The sequence below is a fragment of the Triplophysa dalaica genome, chromosome 8 (assembly GCF_015846415.1).
Source record: "Triplophysa dalaica isolate WHDGS20190420 chromosome 8, ASM1584641v1, whole genome shotgun sequence".
In the NCBI taxonomy this organism is placed as follows: Eukaryota; Metazoa; Chordata; class Actinopteri; order Cypriniformes; family Nemacheilidae; genus Triplophysa; species Triplophysa dalaica.
In genome coordinates this window covers 24,948,290-24,970,188 of record NC_079549.1, presented here as the reverse complement: position 1 = coordinate 24,970,188, position 21,899 = coordinate 24,948,290, and the positions used below count along the sequence as shown (strand labels likewise).

The 21,899-nt window shown below is 39.9% G+C and overlaps 1 protein-coding gene across 5 annotated transcripts in view; it reads right to left on the bottom strand.

Moving 5' to 3' along the window:
* Positions 1–2,443: 2,443 nt before the first annotated feature.
* Positions 2,444–21,899, bottom strand: part of LOC130427296 (dehydrogenase/reductase SDR family member on chromosome X-like) — a 21,298-nt gene continuing 1,842 nt past the window's right edge. For 4 of the 5 annotated variants that reach the window (XM_056754633.1, XM_056754635.1, XM_056754636.1 and 1 more), the window contains 4 exons: positions 9,781–9,882; positions 8,132–8,339; positions 6,413–6,620; positions 2,444–5,683 (listed from right to left, as the gene is read on the bottom strand). In XM_056754633.1, coding sequence (XP_056610611.1) covers positions 5,465–5,683; positions 6,413–6,620; positions 8,132–8,339; positions 9,781–9,882 — 737 coding nt within the window. In that variant the 3' untranslated portion in view covers positions 2,444–5,464. The remainder of the gene's footprint in view (positions 5,684–6,412; positions 6,621–8,131; positions 8,340–9,780; positions 9,883–21,899) is intronic. The other variant, XM_056754634.1, reaches the window with a different exon arrangement.

The window sequence follows — 21,899 nt, the reverse complement described above, 5'->3', positions numbered from 1 at the left end:
TGACGTGTGTCTCCATAAGAGTTTCAGAAGAATTGACAACAACATCTCAAACTGCTCAGATTTATACCTCACATTCTCAAAGTGAACATTCAAATATTAGAGATTTGAATATGAACTCAAACTAGATGATGTTCTCCACATTCATTTGTCCAGATCTTCATTCTTACTGTCAACAGTTGACTCATATTTTTTTTTTTTAAGGAGTTTTGGGAGGAAAATCCGAGACGAGGTTGAACTGTAAATGAGAATTCTAATTAAACAAAGAAATGGCCTGAGCTGTAAATGAGCTGTGACGCTCTCTCCTCATGAGGGGTGAGCATATTTAATAGCTTTATATTGATATAAATGATTGATTATTTCCTTTCTGCAACAGAATATTCAGCATTTATTATACATGTGTGTATGAATATGAATGATTGAAAAAGTCAGCGGCTCTGACCACAGTGTGTGTGAGAGAGAGAGATTGTGTGTCTACAGGTAGTCTAGGTGAGGAGTTTATTTATTTAGTGCGAGAAGTTCTAATCCATCAACAGATCTCACATGGATTAACTTTGAGCTCAGCAGTGCTGCAGTAAACTAACACACTTTACCCTGAACTATAAACAAACAACAGTCTTTCTTCTCTAATATTATTCCAAAAGAATACTTATGCATTTAGTTTCATGCATTTCATTTTTTCTTATACATGTATGTTCATGTGATGTGACAGGCGAGTCATAATGTCATATATGATGTCTGTCTTTAATTCATACACAAACAGTCATAAAGAAAACTAAAACACACAAGATAACTTCAGATACACTGGACTAAAATCAGACGTTTCTATAGACAAAAATAGTAAGAAAATGTTTTTCTGTCTGACGTCTCAGCTGATGGATCCTCAGACAGGAAATATCATGTCATTGTGTTCAGAGATGTGCGCATGTGTGGTTGAATGTTGTTTCAAATGTGTATTTTGTCTCATGTTTAACATGTACTTTAGCTGTTATTGCTTTCTGAAACCACAATTTATGTTCCTTAAATGGACAGTTCACCCAAAAATGAACATTCTGACATCATTTCCTCTCCTTCCAGTTGTTCCAAATATGTACAAATTTCTTTGTTCTGTTGAACACAGCGAATGATATTTGGAAGAATGCGTATAACCAAACATATTTTGCCCCCTATTGACTCCCATAGTAGGAAAAAAACAATGGTAGCTGTCCTACATTCTTCCAAATATCTTCTTTTGTGTTCAACAGAACAAAGAAATGATAATGTATTTTTCCTACAATGGGAGTCCATGGGGGTCGAGATCTGTCTGGTTAAAGACATTCTTCCAAATATCTTTCTCCGTGTTCATTAGAACAAAGACATTTATTCACATTTGGAACGATTGGAAGGAGAGGAAATGATGACAGAATTTACATTTTTACTGTTGTTGTTCTGCTGTTACACTAAACAAAACATTAGATTTAGTGTATGTGTGTCACCGCAGCAGATGTTTGAAGGGCTGTGAGAGATGTGACTCATACAGAATGTGATTGAGATGAACTCTTGAACAGAATGACACCAGGCTGAATGAAAAGTAAAATCAGAGAATAAACCTTGTGAGTTTCTGATGGATGATGAGAGAAGTTTCAGTGTTCAGTGTCTGAGACACATTTAATGTGTGTATGTACAGAAGACGGCTTCACATTTCTCTTCAGTGTACATCAGAGGTGGAAAATTATTTTTATTCAAGTACATTTTTAAATATCTGTATATTTGATCAGTGTTTTACTTTATAATGTTGTGAATCAACTATATTTCCAAAGGATATGTCCTCTACTCCACTGAATTTGATAAATACATTACATGTTGGATATTTATGATTTTACTTAAAATTTGTACTGGAGTAAAAAAAGAAAAACATTTTTTTTATGTTTTTAATATTGAAGTAAATATGAAATATATTCCCCCCCCAAGCAATCTTTAAGAAATGACCAGTACTGTCTGCCTCTGAAGTCAAAAGCAGAAGAATTGATCATCACAGACACAAAACACCTTGAAACCTTCCACCGGCTTTGTGTGTTTGTAGAAGAGAAACACTCAAGACAAGAGACATAAATAACATCAGACAGACAAACACAGCCCATAGCATCAGACAGACAGAGAGAGATGAAGCGCTCACACACTGACGCCGCAGGATCATCTCTTCTGTTCATCCTTCACTTCCATTGTGTTGAGTGAGAAAGTCTGAGACGTACACATGACTTTGTGTTTCTCTGTTCTATAACATCCACAGTCAGTGTACACGCCAGTTGTTCACTTGTGTTTATAAATAATGTTTTATAAGAGATGTTGGTTAAACATGATGAACAGATTCACAGACGGAGAACATTAAGAACCGCTCTTCTTCATCTGTGTGTCTCAAAGCCTGCAGGCCATCACAGATATAACACAACATGAAGACAAGAAGGACTCTTGTATTAAAGAAATATGACTGCTTTTATTATTGCAAATGTTTTTTATGGCACATTCTGGAAGGATATTGAGGCTTTAAAAAACAAAAACAAAAAGTGTTGAAGTGTTGAGCTGTTATTGCATGTGATCAGAGGCTTATAAATGACACAAAGAATAACACAGTGACAACATGAGATAAATAGAATAAACTTCATAATGCATAATTCTCATACGGGTCATAGCTTAAAGAAGAATTTTGTTTATGTCATATTGTTAACTTTGGTCGAATATTTCCAGTATTTCCACAAATGCATCATATCATCACAGCTGGCAGAAGGAATTCAAGTTATATTTCATACAGAAAAATCATTCAGTCAAATCTATTTACCAACCTTTAAAACTCAGTTCAAGTTTAAGCAAATCACGTCACATTCTCCCCAAAATCAAACCAACTGAACTTTCTCATCTCAGTGTGCTTGAATTCTTAAGAGTTGAAATCACATTACCATCACCTGCTTTCAGCTTTTTTAAACATTTGCTAAAGTGCATGTAAACACATAATCACACATAAACATTTAACAAATCTCTCATATTTTACATTATTAAGATGTTTTAAACTTTTAAAAGTGACACAAAGCTCTTCATTTACAACACGACAGACATAAAGATACACATTTAATTTGACATGACACCGTGAGAATATCATCATTAAACATTTTTCTTCCACTTCCACACATCACTGTTGTTTTATGACTTGGAGTCGTGTTGTTTTTATCACTTAATGGCAGGTTTTCTTGAAAAAGTTTGTTTTAAGAAAATCAAGACAACATTTTGCCGCAGGTGCTGTTTTCATTAAACATGAAATGATCATATAATAGAATGTCTATTATTTATATTTATACCATGGTCTGTTTGAATACTGGATTCTGATTGGCTGGAAGGTGTGCATTAAAAGCCTTTAACACACAGATAGCTCCAGTCATGAATACATTTTATATTAACAGAGAAAATAACCTCATATTCACCTGTTTGATCGAAAATGACACCATAAACATCAATAAAAGCTTTAACTTGGTATAAGCGGGGGTATTTAAACGTGGTATAAGAAGGATAATCCATGGCTAGCCCTCCTTCACGGAGGCAATCACCCTCCGCAAACGCTCCTACATCGTGCATTAAAATCCTTTATTACACGGCTCATTTGAATGCTTGATTCTGATAGGCCAGTCCCGACATTCAAAGGGTTGTTATTTTCAAATAACAACTGCCTAAAACTAATAACACCCTGTAACCCGGATGCTGCAAATCATTTTGAGGGGACCGCTTAATATTACACAAACATTAATTTCATATAATATTAACAAAAGAATAAACCAATTTGTCTGTTTGTGACGTTTGAACAGCGTTTTTTATCTTAAAACCGAAAGTAAACTGCTGTACTCAGTAAAAAATTGCTATTTTTTTAATTCACCTTTTATGTCCAGTTTTATTTCTCATGTTTCAAGTAGCCGTGTAATAAGTGGGATAATGTACAAGCAGCCGGCTGTTATCACCAAATAAACCCCTTCAGTGTGACAAGACCCTCACCTTCACGTCCTGATCACACTGACGGTGATTATTTCTGTGATAACAACCAGCTGCCTGTACATTATCACTTACATAACACACGGCTAACAGTGAATTATCCCTTACTTAACAAATAAACAGTACAATAGATGAGCTATTTGCATATTCAGTGAAAAATCTGACATTAATCTTCCCGCTGTTGTGAAGATACTGAAGTGCTATAATCTTCGTTTATGCAACCATACAATAACATTAAGAACAATCTTTAAAGGACATTGCAGACCCACTCATTTCATATTTCACACAAAGATGTGTTTCCCCAAAAAAAACTTTCACACATGAACACTTATGAATATGTACATTTTCACAGAAGATCACAGATAATGTGTGATAAAGTCCTATAAAGTGATGTGCTTGGTATATTACATGTGACGCAAACCTTAACGTTTGTTTCTCTGTGCGTATGTTCATTGAGTGCTTCAGAACGAACCAAGAGGGACATCATCACGTCTAGATTGAGACTGAGATGACAGAAATAACCTATAAACCAGAGCCATTGAGAGAGAGTGTTCTGCCAACGGAAGTCCAAAACGCTGGAACATCACGTGATGGAGCCTTCAGATAGTTCCAGGAACTAATGTTTTCTCTTTAAATGCTTTATTTTTTTCATTTTTTTATTCATTAAACGGCTTTGGTCTTTAAAAGGGTTAGAAGTTTACCTCAGTTGGTCTGTTTAGTCCAAATATTTAGGAACTATTGTGAGCCTCCATGAACCGCCATTGCTGTGAAAAAAACGACTCGCTCTCTCAATGGCTCTGCTACAAACTAGAACAAATATATTTTTCTGTTAACATTAGCTAAAAACATCAACTAACAATGAAGAAAACACCAGCGGCATGGATTCATCTGAAACAAGATAAATAAATGCTGAACTACATTGTTTCTTCATGTCATTTATGAATGAGATCTTACCGTGATGAGTCAGCAGGAGTACAGTGTTTTAGTTTGTAAACGTGAGCGGGTTTGATCATGATATTTCACAGTATATTAATGCATCAATGCTGCAACACAAAACATGTCATCAGTTATTGTGTGTTGTACTGATGTTGTGTAGCTTATAAAGCAATCACTGAAGGTCTAGTGATATGACCATTACAACCTTTTATCAGAGTGAGCGTTTCATTCCCAAACACATGTGTAATGTCACAGTGAGATCACAGCAATGAGTCGTGGTGAAAACACAAGCTACATTCAAACAAACACACAACAGATGAGAGGTCACTACAGCACAGCGAGGTCACAGGTGTGTCACACACTCTCTGGAAGACAGTACCACACAAACACACTCAGTTTGTGTGATGCTCTGAGCCCTTCTCAAACAAAAGCGCTTCCATCATCACACCGCAGCCAATCACAGTTCTTCGGTATCAAGAGATTGTCAACACAAAGAGAAGGAGTGGAGTTGACTCACGAGTCATTTCAGTTCTGGTGTGATGTGAGCGTGAAGCTCCAGTGAATGTTGAAGGTTCAACAGATCGCATGTGTTCTGCCAGAGTCGTGTCTGAAGATCTTTATCATACGAGTTTGATGAGGATTCAACACATCGTCCTTCATGCAGATAACATCCACTGACTCGCTCCAGATGAGGAGAGAGCGCTGAATAAACCGCCGTCGCTGCCCCGTCGGCTGGAGTCTGATTCAGAAGAAATATATATATGATCACGTCAATCACTCTTTTCTTTTCGTGTGTGTTTGTGCAGTTGTGTGTGTTTCTGCAGTTGTGTTTCTGCAGTTGTGTTTGCATTTGTGTGTGTGTTCACTGTGCAGTTGGGTGTGTGTGTTTGAGTTGGTGCACATGTGTGTGTGTTTGTGTGTGTGTGTGCATTTGTGTGTGTATGTACATGTGTGTGCAGGTATGTATGTGCAGTTGTGTGTGTGTTTGAGCATTCATGTATGTGTGTGTGTTTGTGTGTGTGTATGCGCGCGTGTGTTTGTGCATTCGTGTGTGTGCAGTTGTTTGTGTGCAAGTGTGTGTATTCATGTGTTTGTGTGTGTTTGCGTGTGTCTGTGTGTGTATGTTACAGTGAGCGGCGTCTGGAGGGCAAAAGCTTCCCAAAGGTCACGTGATGAGGTCAGAGCCTTAAATGATTCATCATCGCACAAAAGAGTGTCTGTTTAAATCAGCTCTGTCAAACACTCTGTGTATGAACACACTCACATATTCTGTGGTCACTGAATCATGACAAAATGACTTATTGACACGTGTAACAACCTCATAAAACACGCAAGAACATGTCGGTAAACAAAAACAAAACTAAGACAAAAAAATAATGAAGTGAAAATCTCAACTTTTGTTAAACAGACATATTTCTTTTGGGTCGTTAAAATGTGTTTGCAAAGGAATGTGCTGCTGAAATCTCACCTTAAATAAGAAGTGTGCGATGAGTTTGTGTGCGTATCGTGTGAGACAGCAGAGATGAGAGTACAGTCCTGTGTTCACCACACCTGGATCTACAGCGTTGACCGTCACTGGCGCTCCGCTGGACTCAAGCTCCTCACACAGATGATATGTGAACATGACCTGAGCCAGTTTACTCCCGCTGTACGCCTCGTGAGCGCTGTGACACCGTCTGCACATACACACATAACACTGACCCTCACACAACTCAACACAATAGACACTAGAAGTCGTCCCAGATTCCTTTTTCAGCCGATGTGGATTATTACAGGTCAAGAAGACCCATTACCAATATTTTGAACTGGTATATAATAATGTCTGGAGTAAAATTAAAAACTGTCAAAATGAAGAATAACAAGAGCTCTGACAAACACTTTTCCCATAAACCATAATAACTACACACTTACTATAGTGACACAATAATAAACTGTTGCAACAAAGTCTCACGGAACTTGTGAAATTGTCACGAACAGTAATCTATTCATTCATGTTCATCAATACCAATTCTTCCCCTTTATTCATGTCAGTCAGCACGACTTTCAATCAAAAGACTTTAATACGTGATATCTCTCACATGTATCATAAGTGTGAATTCCATTTGTAGGTTTTCCCCTGTGACGTCAGGTTTAGGGGCGGGTTTAGCGGAGCCATTTATCATTGCTTTGCCACCTCGTGAAACTAGCATTTTGAGCTAAATAAGCCTTTGCGGCTGTGATTGAAGGGTTTGGGGTGATGTGAGGTGTTGGTTACCAGAATCCAAAAGTCTGTGCGACTTCTTTTGATATTAGGTTAGAAATATATAAATGTACACACACACGTGGTCTGTGTATAGAGTTTGTCAATCGACGTCATGCCGTGTTGAATGTGCCGCCATGTTGGGAGGCAGCTGCTATTGCGTTCAATGGAGTGTTTTGTTTCTACTTGTTTGAATAATATAACTACGGTAGGTCGGTCTTGCTGTATTAAAAACTACAATACCATTACGCAGAGTCATTGAGGAAAAAGAAGAAGAGAAGGATCTGTGTTCCCATGAGATTGGGTTGGATATAGACACCAGATAACAGAGTGTGAAGTCATCCTGACCCTTCAGCATCACATTCACACCATCAAACACGAGACACAAATCCACAAAATCATCTGTTCACTCTCATGACCTCTATGTGACGTCTGTGGAGCACAAATCAAGATGTTTTGATGAATGATGAACTTTTCTGTGATGGTCATTTGATGGCGTGTGTGAATGCAGCGGTCATCTGCTTCTCAACCTGGAGTCCACGGATATTGTGGCATTTTATGAAATATATCAATAAATCAGTCATTTTGTGCAGAAAATAAGACCACCAACAAACAGAATGGATGTTTCAGCATTGTATAACTCAATATGTTTTTGGTTTAATTAAAATGTTTAGTTTAAGACTATTAGTCATTATTTGGGTGTCCGCAAAGTAATGCCCCTGACACAAAGGCGTTGAGAACCACTGCTCTACATGACAACATGATCATGACAACTTATATCCAGTATCACATGTGATTCAGAAAATTCCCTGATATTAAATTCCACTGCATTTATACTCCAGGCAACATCTGATCTCATCTGACGTGATCTGATCTCGTCTGTTTCGCGTCAGGTAAGACGCACTGTGTGCTTATTTCATTTCAATAGGAATGTGTTTTTATACCCACACGTTTTGAAGGTCGTGCAGACGGAGATCAGCAGCGTGGTGAGCAGACGAAGAGACGTTGAGGATTCTAGAATACGACTCATCTTTCCCAGAATGCACCAGGGTTTCCAGCAGCAGGCGGGTCAACAGGAAGTGACCCAGGTAATTGGTGGCAAAATGCGTCTCAAATCCATCCGCTGTTCTGCCTTCAGGAAGCAGCATCACACCGGCTGAAACACACAACACCACACACATCTCAGAGACACATCAACACAACTCAATGAAATCACATCACAGCACAGATCATATGTGACATTTTGTTCCTTGTGTTTTTTTGTTATCAAACATGTGACATAAATAGATTCTAATCAGGAACGGGATGTGGTTGGACATCATTTCTTATTGACTGACTGATGTGACAATAACACAGGAAACATTCACATCTGTGGGTCAAAGGTCATGTCTGATCAAGTCACAGACAGCTTGGAAAAAGGTTGATTTATCTCATGATTTCATCTGACACTTGATAGAAGTGAAATGAATCAGATGATGTGATGATGGTGTGTCCTCATCTTCACACGCTATACACGCTCCACATCACATTACATGCAGAGATCTGCTGAGTCCAGATATGATGACAGAGAGTTTTTCCACATGTGTGATGTTAGGATGACAGTAGAGCTGCACGATTAATCATTAAAAGATCCAGATCTCGTTTCAAACACCAGACGATCTCATTAATGAAAATCAACGATTCTCGTGTGTTTATTAACTTACACCTCGGACTAAAATCATAACGCTTCAATATTTGCTGTCGTTTCCGCAGAAGTTAAAATCATTATCATAAGGTATGTAACGAAGTCACAAACATTCTTTTCAAAACACACACAATCATTATTTCTGTGTCAAATGATCACACTAGTGACGATACTGGGATTAAAGCAGAGAGTTGCCAACTCACACATATGACGCGTTTACAAACTACTACTCTCCTAAATTAATCTCACACCAAATAACAGACCAACATATAAAGTAAATACAGCCTGACAACAAAACTGTTCTTATGAGTGTCAGGATTGTGATACATTGTTCTGATTATGCTTCACATCATAACTGGACATGTTTGTAACGAAACTAACACTTGTAGTTTGTAGCGCGGACAAATCCTAGTGAGCGTTTATATCCGTCATTATGGTAAAACACGTCATCAGAGCGCATATAACTCTATTAACGCTAATAGAGAAGCTGCGCTATTAGAGCTCTTCATCAAGTTGCCCATCATTTCATGTTTTCGGGTTATTTTAAACTGTTTACAGGTGAGAATACTGCGTTGTTATGTTTATCAGTAGTGTCTTTCTGTAAAGACCCCTTCAAGCGGTCTGTAGATATCAGGCAAATGTACAAAATAAAAAAGTGTCACCTTATGAATTTGTTTTATTCATATTATTCAGAAATATTTCATATACAAGTTAATTCACTGTATTTATACTTTTTAGGAAGTTAAGCTTTTGCATTTAAAGTAAAAAAAAAAACTCTAGTTTACTTATGGAATTTGAGGTTAAACATTTCTCACCATAGTAACTGTAGGTTAACCATGAAATATGTCATCATTTTGAAGCAAAGAAAAAATCCTCAATTTATGGAGAATCGTGCAGCTCTAGATGACAGTACCATTATTGATGAGAACGTGCAGTGGACGACCTCGATCTTTAAACCTCCGGACAAACTCTCTCACTGACCGCAAACATGACACGTCCAGAAACTCAAAGTCCACTGTTAACACACAAATACACACACAAACAGAAAGAAACACACACTTCAATAGACACATTGTTGCAAAGCAGCTGAACAGAAAACACAGTGAAAGAAACACACAATAAATAACTAGATTAAGAATTAAATTCATATAGAACTAGTGAAAAATGTCTATATGTAATTATAGAATCCAGAACACATGATATAATAACTTGATCAGTCCTCGATGTGAAGAGAGTTTATTCTGCTGCTGTGCCGCAGCACGCTGAGAATGTGACGCATGCTTGTGCTGCATTATCAAATCCACTCCGACACATTTCACAACCCAACAATGCATGAAATAGAGCTTGTGTAGCTGGAAGCGTGTGTGTGTGTCTTATATCATCATCATCATCACTACAGAGATACTGCAGCACAATGATATCACATCATCACAACATTCAACGTTTCTTCATCCTCATGTCGTCACTGTTGAATCAAAAAGCATATGCTGGTTTTTCAAGAGGGATGTCAAACCTGTATGAGTTTCTTTCTTCAACACAAAACATCTCAAAATATCTTCTTTTGTTTTTGTGTGTTTTAAATCAACTGCCCCTTTAAATGCTTTATACGCTGTCAAAAATGAGTAACAATCTTTCCTTAACACAAGAAAATATTCTGTCAGTAATCTGTTTTAATTTGATTTAGAAAGTGATTTGTAGAAAATGGTGGAGGGTTGTGTAGCATTCTTTAAACTCAGAACACGCAGCATGTAACAGAGCCAGAGGATGCTTAAACCTGACCGTGAGAGAGAGGGGGAGAGATTCAGAGAGAGAGAGAGAGAGAGAGAGAGATTGAGAGTGAGAATACGTGTGAGAGAGAGAGAGAGAGAGTGAGAGTGAGAATACGAGTGAGAGAGAGAGAGAGAGAGAGAGAGAGAGTGAGAGAGAGAGAGAGAGCTTTAAAATTCTACACACACCTTAAGAACAGCGACACAGACACACTCCATCACAAAGCCTTAAGTCATCAAGAGCTGAGCCCAGAGAGAAACCCCTTCATCCAACTGATCTCACAACTAACTCTACAACCCCAAACATGCCCAAGTCAACCCCAAACCCCAGCCAGACTAAACCAAATGATGAAAAGACAAAAAGAGAAATATCTCCAACACTGGACAGAAGCAACAGCTCAGCAAAGTAAAGTGGAATGCTATCTGTCACTAAAGAGAGAATATAAAGTGTCAGAATACCTCACAAGCGTATCAGACCCTAAACTAAGAAAAGTGTTGAGCATGTACAGACTCAGTGATCACCAGCTCACTGTAGAGACGGGCAGACACAGACACACATGGACACCGAGAGAAGAGCGACTGTGTCCACACTGCACACACAATCAAGTGGAAACAGAGCTGCACTTTCTCCTCTCCTGTCCCAACTACACACACATCAGAGAAACATTCTTCCCCCAGTTTACAAACTTACACAAAGACTTTGACCAGTTTCAACAAAAGGACAAGATCTCATACATACTGGGAGAAAAGTCAAGAAGCTCAAACCTGCTGCAAGATATGTCAAGTCCTGCCACGACCAAAGAACAACCAGCACAACACAACACTGACAGGACAACACACACAAACTGACACTATCACCCTCATTGAGAACTTTAATTAAAACTGTTTTTCTGTTTATATTGAGATGTATATATATATAGATTTTTACTTATAGACTTTTAATTTTATTCTATTTTATTTTTTATCTTAATCTGTATTTCTGCATGTTTATATTTAATCTTTTGCTTTGCCAATGTAAATTTTATTTTATCATGCCAATAAAGATCCTTTGAATCTTGAATCTTGAATCTTGAGAGAGAGAGAGATGGCAGTTGGCAGCAAAGTCATCAGCTCATGATTTTGCATATTTTTTTGCCAGATAATGTATGTTTTTTCGACTAAAACATAGTGTACGTGATTGGATACTAACTCAAGAACAAAAGAGGCAGAAGATTATTAGGGTAAGACCTCAAATTACATTTCTGGAAACATCTAAAGTTAATATAGAGTCAGTACACTCTAGTCATGACAGTTAAAACTGTTGAAGCAGAGGCATCTTTTAAAAATGAAGAGGAGCTGGATATATTATATTCAGCGGATGTTAAATCAACGAAAGAAAAGAGGAAGATAAAAGAAATAATCCTAAAAGAAAACCCAGAGATGCTGTTGTCAGACTATACTGGAGCAGAAGAGAACAGAGTTCGCTGTAACCTGCTGTTCTTCACTGAACACCCTTCAGTCTGGCACACAGTCCTCTCATCTAACATGACCTGCTGCAGAAGAGGAGGAATCAGTAAAGGTAGACAGCTCACACTGGAGGGAGAAAATGACTTCAAGATTATTGTAAATCTGTATCACAATGGGACAGTCATGGTTCAGGGACCAGAGTCCAGTCTAGAGGAATTTCAAAGGAACTTCAAAAACTTGAAAATGAAGGTTCAAAAAATAAAGAAAGATCCTGAAGTGAAGAACATCTCACCAGATGAGACGTGCACCACAGCGGACAACAACACTGATCAAAGATCATATTCTGCTCCAACATACAGAGACATCAGCACTCCAACCTCACCTAAAATAAAGATCCTGAGAGACAACCTGTCAGAACTGGAGCAGGACTACTGTCTGTTTAAAGAGGAAACCAGCAACAGTCTTCACCAACTCCAGAGTCTGATCAACCATCCCAACACACAACACATGAAACAACTACACACCACTGTCAGACAGCTGGAGGAGGACAATGAGGAGCTGCGACAGGAGCTGAGGAGAGTGATACAGGAGCTGGTCACAAGAGAACAACACTACATCATCATAGAGAGACAGACAGACGAGATGAGGAGACAATTAAACACACTCATACAACACAACAACTCATCCACTGAGAACACAGCACAACATCAGCCTGAAGTCAACACACTATCACAGAGCATCTCTTCTGCTGAGGAGACACAACGTCTGCAAGACATCGTCCCATCAACACAGAGCACATCTACTGAGAGGAACAGCACAAACACAACACAACATGGACAGAACATCGGCACACAAAGAAAGAGCATCTCTTCTACTACAATCACACAAACAATTAATTCACAAGACAACAGGGGGAAGAAGAGCAGCGTCAGACAGAGCAATCCACTGACAACAACATCACCCAACAGCACCAACAGAGAAGAGATGAGAAAAGAGAACATCGTCATCCTGTGTGACTCCAACGGTCATCACCTCCATCAGAGACGACTATTTCCAGGAAGAAACGTGAAGAAGTTTTGGTGTCCCACCTCCCAGTCTGCACTGAATCTACTGAGAGAAGATGTGCTGGGCGCACCAACACACATCATACTCCACACTGGAACCAACGACCTCACCGGAAGAAGAACAGACGCCACCAAAGCTCTGTCAGATGTACTGAGAACAGCCTGCAGGATCTACCCCAGCGCTAAAGTCATCTTCTCAACCCTTCTGCCCCGTCGAGACATTCCACAAAACATCATTTACCAAATTAACGGAGAGTTAGCCAGAGTCTGTGCCCAACTGAAGAACGTCTCCATCGCAAACCATCAGCGCATCAGTCATGACCATCTGTTCGATCACATCCACATCCATAGAGACGGCATGAGACTGTTCGCACAAACACTAAAGGAGGCAACTTTAAGAAGTCCTCACACAACACATCGTGTCCATGAGGAGAGAGTCAGACAGACGGTCAGTTACACCACAGCAGACAACAGAGACCTCCATCAGATCAAACACATGCTGAAACTCATATGTGACAACTTCTTACACTAAATATGTAATGATAGTTAGGTACATTCATCTATTCATTTAAATATTTATTTTTCATGATTTATATTATACACATGTTTATTTCTTTCTACATTTACTTTACTTAATATTTACTCTGCAATATTGCCTTTTATCTGCACAACGTGATCGAGAAATCATACATTATTTCTGGTTAAAGAAAACAATAGCATGTCCTCCCTTAAAATAACATGCTATAACATTCAGGGAATGTATTCTTCTGCTTTTGGAGAGAAACACAGAAACCCTGATCTTGTAAATATTGTACATAGTTCTGATATCATAATATTACTTGAGACCTGGAGTCGGTTAGAATGTCAGATCTCCGCTCCTTTAAATTACAAAGAAATATTTGTACCATCAGTTAAGCGTCCTCATGTGAAAGTTGGACGGGATTCTGGAGGAATAATTGTGTGGTTTTAAGAACAACTGCTGCATTACATTCAGCCTGTTAAACAAGGGAAAACACATATCTGGCTAAAAATGAAAAGAGAACTCATGTGTTCAGATGAGGACACATACATGTGTGCCGCATACATCCCTCCACACGAGTCTACATATTATGATGAAGACATTTTCCCAACATTACAGTCGGAGATCATTCAGTTCCAGTCTTTAGGATCAGTTCTGTTAATGGGGGACTTCAATGCAAGAACTGGGAAAGAACTGGACATCATTAGTTCTACTGGAGATAAATATATCAAGATTTCAAATGTACAGCAAAACAAAGTTAAAACTAAACCCCGTCAGAACTATGATGACACTATAAACAAAAATGGTAAACAAGTCATACAGATGTGCAAAAGTCTGGGTCTATATATAGTTAATGGGTGAACAAAAGGTGATTCTATGGGTCAGTTTACATACAGCTCACGTCTGGGCAGCAGCACCGTTGACTATGTCATCACAGATTTACAGCAAAACAAGATCAATTATTTCACAGTCATGCCACAGTTACCTTTATCAGACCACTGCCACATAGTCATTAGTTTAAACAAATCCCTTCATCCTTTACCAGCTTCACATCACAAACACAAACTGTTTCCCCTGCCGAGAAGATTTTACTGGAGGAGATCCAGTCGTGAACAATATGAAGCTCAGTAACACTCAATCTGAAAACATGATAGAAACATTTCTTCTCTCCGTGTTTAAAGAAGATGAGAAAAGTGTCAATCTGGCAACAAAACAATTACGTAATATTTTTTGGAATGTGGCCAACAAATCTTTGAACATAATCAAATTGAACCATGGTAAGAAAGAGATGGACAAAGATGACTGGTTTGATAAAGAATGTCAAATGTCTAGAAGAGAACTACGAATGTTATCAAATAAAAAACACAGAGATCCTTCAGACCATCAGACACGTGCTCTTTATCAACAAACCCTTAAAACATACAAGTCACTGTTAAAGAGAAAAAAAGTTGAACATATGACAACTAAGTTTAACATGATTGAAGAAGCAGTAAACCAAAATTCATTTTGGGACTTTTGGAATCATTTAAATAAGTCTAAAAAAGAAAAACACATTCCCATCGATGATCCACATATTTGGACCGAACATTTTGGTAACCTTTATACACAAAATGATCCAAACCCCTCCCAAAAACACCTGACCTCCCATCTACATGAACTAGAACACACTATCAAAGACCAAATGAACCAATTAGACAGTCCTATTTCATGAAATGAACTGACAGAAAAAATAAAATCTCTGAAAAATAAAAAATCTTGTGGCCCAGACGGAATAAAAAATGAGATGTTGAAATATAGCAGCCCTAAATTAAGAGATGCCATTCTCCAATTATTTAATTTGCTGTTGAGATCAGGACACTTTCCTGAGGAATAGAAAGAAAGTCAAATAACACCAATCTTCAAAAAAGGGGACAAATGTGACCCTGATAACTACAGTAACCTCGGCAAACTATTCTGCTCCATTATTAGATTAGATTAGATGATTAGATTCAACTTTATTGTCATTACACATATACAGGTACAGTGTAACGAAATGTAGTTTAGGTCTAACCAGAAGTGCAATTAGCAAGTGCAGATATACAGTGTGAATAAATACAGAATACAATATTAGGAAAATAATTTACGTTGGGCATGTACTATGAAAATATGACAATCGGTATGTACTATGAACAATATATACAGAAGGCTATATACTGTGAACATTAATGTACAGGAGGTTATGAACAGATAACAATATAGACTATACAATAGTGCAAGTGACTTGAGTGTGCATTAGTTACAGACATTAGCTATTAAAGTTACAGTGCAGTAGATGAGTTAATGTGGTTATTAAAGTTACAGTGCAGTAGATGAGTTAATGTGGTTATTAAAGGTACGGTGCAATACATGAGTAGATGCAGATATACAGTCACAGTGCAGTAGATGAGTTAATGCAGTTATTGAAGTTATAGTGCAATAGATGAGTAGATGCAGTTAGTTATGCGATAGATGCAATAATGCAATAGATGAGTTACAGTGCAGTAGGTGAGTTAGTGCAGTTATTAAAGTTACAGTGCAGTAGATGAGTTAATGCAGTTATTAAGGTTACAGTGAAGTAGATGAGTTAATGCAGTTATGAAAGTTACAGTGCAGTAGATGAGTTAATGCAGTTATGAAAGTAGTCCATTAGTGCAAATGAGCATTCAGTGTAATGTTCCTGGTGTGCAAGTGAGCAGTATAGAGTGCAAATGATGCGTGTAAACAGTCCGGTAGAGCAGATACATGAAGTACTGGTGTGTACAGTTCCGTCATGCATGGCAGCCCTGTAGTGCAATGTAAACATTGTAATAGCAGCATTAAGTTAAAGTTATGAGGGTAGTGAAATCAGTGGGGAGCAGAGTTCAATAATGAAACAGCTCTGGGAAAAAAGCTGTTTCCTAGTCTGCTGGTTCTTGCCCGGAGGCACCTGAAGCGCCTACCGGAAGGCAGGAGAGTAAACAGTCTATGAGCGGGGTGAGAGGAGTCCTTGAGAATGCTGCGAGCTCGACGCAGACAGCGTTTCTTCTGGATGTCCTCAATGGAAGGGAGTGTAGTTCCTGTGATGCGCTGGGCTGTTTTCACCACCCGCTGCAGTGCCTTGCGCTCAGCAACAGAACAGTTCCCGTACCAGACTGTGACACAGTTGGTCAGGATGCTCTCTATCGTGCAGCGATAGAAGTTCACCAGGATAGTTGAAGACAGTTGGTTCTTCTTCAGTGTCCTCAGAAAGAAGAGACGCTGGTGAGCCTTCTTGACCAGGCATGAGGTGTTGGTGGTCCAGGACAGGTCCTCCGAAATGTGGGTCCCCAGGAACTTAAAACTGGAAACACGTTCAACAGCCGTCCCGTTAATGTGGATGGGGTCGTGTGTGCCTCCTTTCGCCTTCCTGAAGTCCACGATGATCTCCTTTGTCTTTGAAGTGTTAAGGAGCAGGTTGTTGTTTGAGCACCATGTGGCAAGGTGCCGTACCTCCTCCCTGTAAGCAGTCTCATCGTTGTTGCTGATGAGACCAATCACTGTTGTATCGTCTGCAAACTTGATGAGGGAGTTAGATCCATTCACAGGCCTGCAGTCGAGTGTGAAAAGGGAGTAGAGAAAGGGGCTCAGTACGCAGCCCTGTGGTACACCAGTGTTAAGGGTGGTTGTGGTGGAGCAGATGTGGCCTAACCTAACAAGCTGAGGCCTGTTCGTCAGGAAATCCATAATCCAGTTGCAGGTTGTATTGTTAATGCCTAGGTTTCCAAGTTTGATGATTAGCTTGGAAGGGATTACGGTATTGAATGCAGAGCTGAAGTCTACAAACAGCATGCGTGCATAAGTGTCCTTATTGTCCAGATGTGTGAGCACTGAGTGCAGCGCCATGGACACTGCATCATCTGTGCTCCTATTGCTACGGTAGGCAAATTGGTATGGGTCCAGTGTGGATGGTAAAGAGTCTTTTAGGTGTGACAGGACCAGCCGCTCAAAGCACTTCATAACAATGGGTGTGAGTGCTACAGGGCGGTAGTCGTTCAGGCATGTCGGGCTGGAATGTTTTGGAATGGGCACAATGGAGGTGGATTTGAAACATGCTGGAACAACTGCTTGGGCGAGGGACAGGTTGAAGATGTCCGTGAAGACCCCAGCGAGCTGCTCCGCACATGCCCGGAGTACGCGACCAGGGATGCCGTCAGGGCCAGCAGCCTTGCGCGCATTTATCCGGCTTAGTGCAGTGAAAACATCTGTGGAATTTACTGTGATGATTGGGTGGTCGGTGGAAGGTGTGAGCCTGGTGGCAGGTTCCTTATTGTCTCTCTCAAAGCGTGCATAAAAGTCATTAAGCTCGTTCAGAAAGGCAGCATCTGTGGTTATGGGGATGGAGTGGTTGGGTTTATAGTCACTAATGGCCTGGATGCCCTGCCACATGCGTCGAGGGTCAGAATTGGTAAAATGCTCCTCTAGCTTCAACTTGTAGCAGTGCTTGGCCTTTTTGATGCCCCTCTTCAGATTTGCCCTGGAAGTACTATAGGCCTGTGCATCACCTGATCTGAAGGCGGTGTTGCGTGCTTTCAACAGGAGGCGCACTTCCTTGTTCATCCATGGCTTCTGATTAGGGTATATGGTGATCTGCTTTTGAGTTGTGACACTATCAATGGTGGTATTGATGTAGTCCAATACAGAGGAGGTGTAGCTGTCAATGTCCGTGTGAGAGCCACTGGTGGCCTGAGAAGCAAACATACTCCAGTCTGTGTGTAGAAACCTTTCCTGGAGTGTGAAGTCTGCCCCCGCAGGCCACACCTTGATGGTCTTCATTGATGGCTTCACACGATTAATGAGAGGTGAATACTTGGGGGTGAGGAACAAAGAAAGGTGATCAGATTGACCAAGGTGGGGGAGGGGGGTTGCGGTGTAAGCTTCAGCCATGTTTGTATAGACATGGTCTAAAGTTTTGTTTCCTCTTGTGTGGCAGGAAACATGCTGATGAAATTTAGGGAGCACTGTCTTTAAGTTTGAGTGATTAAAATCTCCCGCAACAATAAATGCAGCCTCCGGGTGAGCAGTCTGTTGTTTACTGATGGCTGCATGAAGTTCTTTCATAGCAAGCTTGGCATCAGCATCCGGTGGAATATAAGCTGCCGTTATAATGGTGGAAGTGAATTCCCGTGGCAGATAAAACGGTCTACATTTAACCATGAGAAACTCAAGGTTAGCCGAACAGTGTCTCCCGACAATAACAGAGTTCGTGCACCAAGCTTTATTGACATAAATGCACAGTCCACCTCCTCTTGTCTTACCGGATTCCTCTGCCGTTCTATCCGCGCGGTGTGTGTTGTAGCCCGCTAACTCAATAGCGTTGTCCGGTATGCCGCTGTGTAGCCATGTTTCCGTGAAGATTATGACATTGCAGTTCAAAAGTTTTTTGTTGTCGATGATGCGGAGTCGAACCTCATCCATTTTGTTCACTAATGATCGTACATTAGCAAGGAAAATGCTGGGTAAAGAGAGCCGGTGTGGTGTTAGCTGTAGCTTAGCTCTTAGCCCTCCGCGTTTTCCCCGCCTCTGTTTACGATCTCGACGCCGCCGGCGAGCACTTCCGCCGGGCCGTGTGGGGTGCGTAGCATCGGAGGTTTTGACGATCTCAGGGACGAGTTGAATGTTGCTGATATAACTTCCGGGAATGCGCAAACCGATATCCAAAAGCTCATGCCGGGTGTACGTTGTGAATGCACAACTGTTCTTAACGAACAGGCCCGAGATGAGCAAGAAAAACACTATATAATTGCTAAAACTGGAGAGACGCTGAGCCTCGCGATGTTCACGCGCCGCCATCTTGGTCTTTATTAATGAGCGATTAGTGCAGTTTCTCCATGACAACAAAAGTCTAAATAACTGTCAAATTGGATTTTTGCCCAAACAAAGGACCACTGATCATATATACACATTACATACACTTATAAAGAAACATGTTTATCAAACAAAACAAGGAAAAATATTTGGTTGTTTTATAGATTTTAAAAAGGCCTTTGATTCGGTTTGGCACAACGGGCTCTTTCTTAAACTCATCCAGAGTGGAATAGGGGGAAAAGTTTATGATGTAATTAAGAACATGTATAAGGACAACAAGTGTTTCATCAAAATCAACAACGAAAGAACTGACTATTTTAGACAGACTAAAGGAGTTCGCCAAGGATGTTCTCTAAGCCCGACTTTATTCAATATTTATATCAACGAATTGGCCACAAAGCTTGAAGAATCCTCTAGTCCTGGTTTAACTCTTGAGGACAGAGAAATGAAATGTCTTTTGTATGCGGACGACCTTCTGCTTTTGTCACCAAATGAAGAATGTCTGCGTGAACGTCTGTCAGTTCTAGAACATCACTGCAGTGAATGGGCCTTCCCAATAAACATGGACAACACCAAAATAATCATATTTCTAAAGAAAAGTCGTTTTACAGAGAAAAAATACATTTTTACACTTGGGGGATCAATTCTTAGTCATGTGACAAACTATAACTATTTGGGTCTGACCATCTCTGCTTCAGGACAATTTAACATGGCAATTAAAGAACTTGCTGAGAAAGACCGTAGAGTTTATTATGGTCTAAGAAAAACACTTTTTCAGTTGAACCTCCCTATTAGACTGTGGCTGAAAATCTTTGATGGGGTCATCAAACCCATTCTTCTATATGGTAGTGAAGTCTTGGGCCCCAAATTCCAACTGAACTATGAATCCTGGGACAAATGTCCAGTGGAAATTTTCCAACTTGAGTTTTGCAAAAACATCCTGGGAACTCACAGAAATACCTCAAATCTGGGATGTAGAGCAGAACTTGGAAAGTTTCCTCTCCTGTCTGAAATCCAGAAGAGGGCATCTAAGTTCTGGTTTCACTTATCTGAGAGTTCACCAGACAACTACCATCATAGTGCTTTCAGACATAATACATCACATCCAGAGAGCGATCCTTTCCTACACCTCCTGAACAAACATCAGCTGAACTCATCAGATCAGTTCAGACAGTCTAAACTCAGACACATTTTAAACACGACTCAAGAAGAATATCTTCTTTATTGGCAAAATAAGATCAATGACGTAAACAAATTAACTTGCTTCCAGAAAATAAGAACCGATTACAAATTGGCACCATACCTAATAAAACTGAAAGATTACAGACAGAGAAAGCTTGTGTCCAAATATCGTCTGAGTGATCACAGTCTGTGTATAGAGACATGTCCACAGACAGAGCTCACGGCACTGCAGCAGAGATGACATGATCACACGTGAGTCACACCACACGCAATTTAAACACAGACACACATTCCACTGCAGTGTGACCTTCACACAGAAGCTTTCTTTCTCCAGAACCACAGGAGGCATGCTGGGAAATATCCTCAAGTGTTCAAACACAACCTGTCTGACTTCTGTACTCCAACACAATGTTCACAAGACATCTCACACACATCCACCTGTCAATCACAGACCACACAACTCTTCTAGTCACACATCTTCACATTCTAGTAAACTGTCACAAAAATGTCTTTTATGTTAGAAAACAATAATCCCACAACTGCTGACCTGAATTTTTTCTCAATTGACTGCTTCATGAATAGAACATAAGACACGAGAATCTCAACACAAGGTGAGGGAGAGGACATCATGACTGTGATCTGAAGATCTGTATGAACAACACATGATCTTCTCATCATTAACGCAACTGTGTTACAATATTGCATCAGAGCAGCTTACAGTAACACAACACTGATATGTAATGTCACCCAATATCGCGCACACACACTCGTACGGACACAAACAAACACGCACATACTTGTACCCACACACACTCATACGTACAGACACATGCGCACACACACTCTCGTACACACACACGCACGCACGGACACACAAAATCGAACACAAACGCACACACAGTCTTGTACGCACACACCCATGCACGGACACACACACTCGAAGACACACACACACTCGTACGCACACACAAACGGACACTCATACACACACGCACACACACTCGTACGCACACACTTGTACGCACACACTAAAAGAAGTACTGTACACAATGTTTTATTGTGCCAAAGTTCTAGACTGAGTGTGTTTGTGTGAGAAGAGACAGAGGGATGCTGGGATATCCTCATCTGACCTTCAGCTCTAACACAGACTTTCTCTAACACAATAATCAATTCTCTATTAACATTCATTGTGTGTCTTGTGCTGCTACACAAC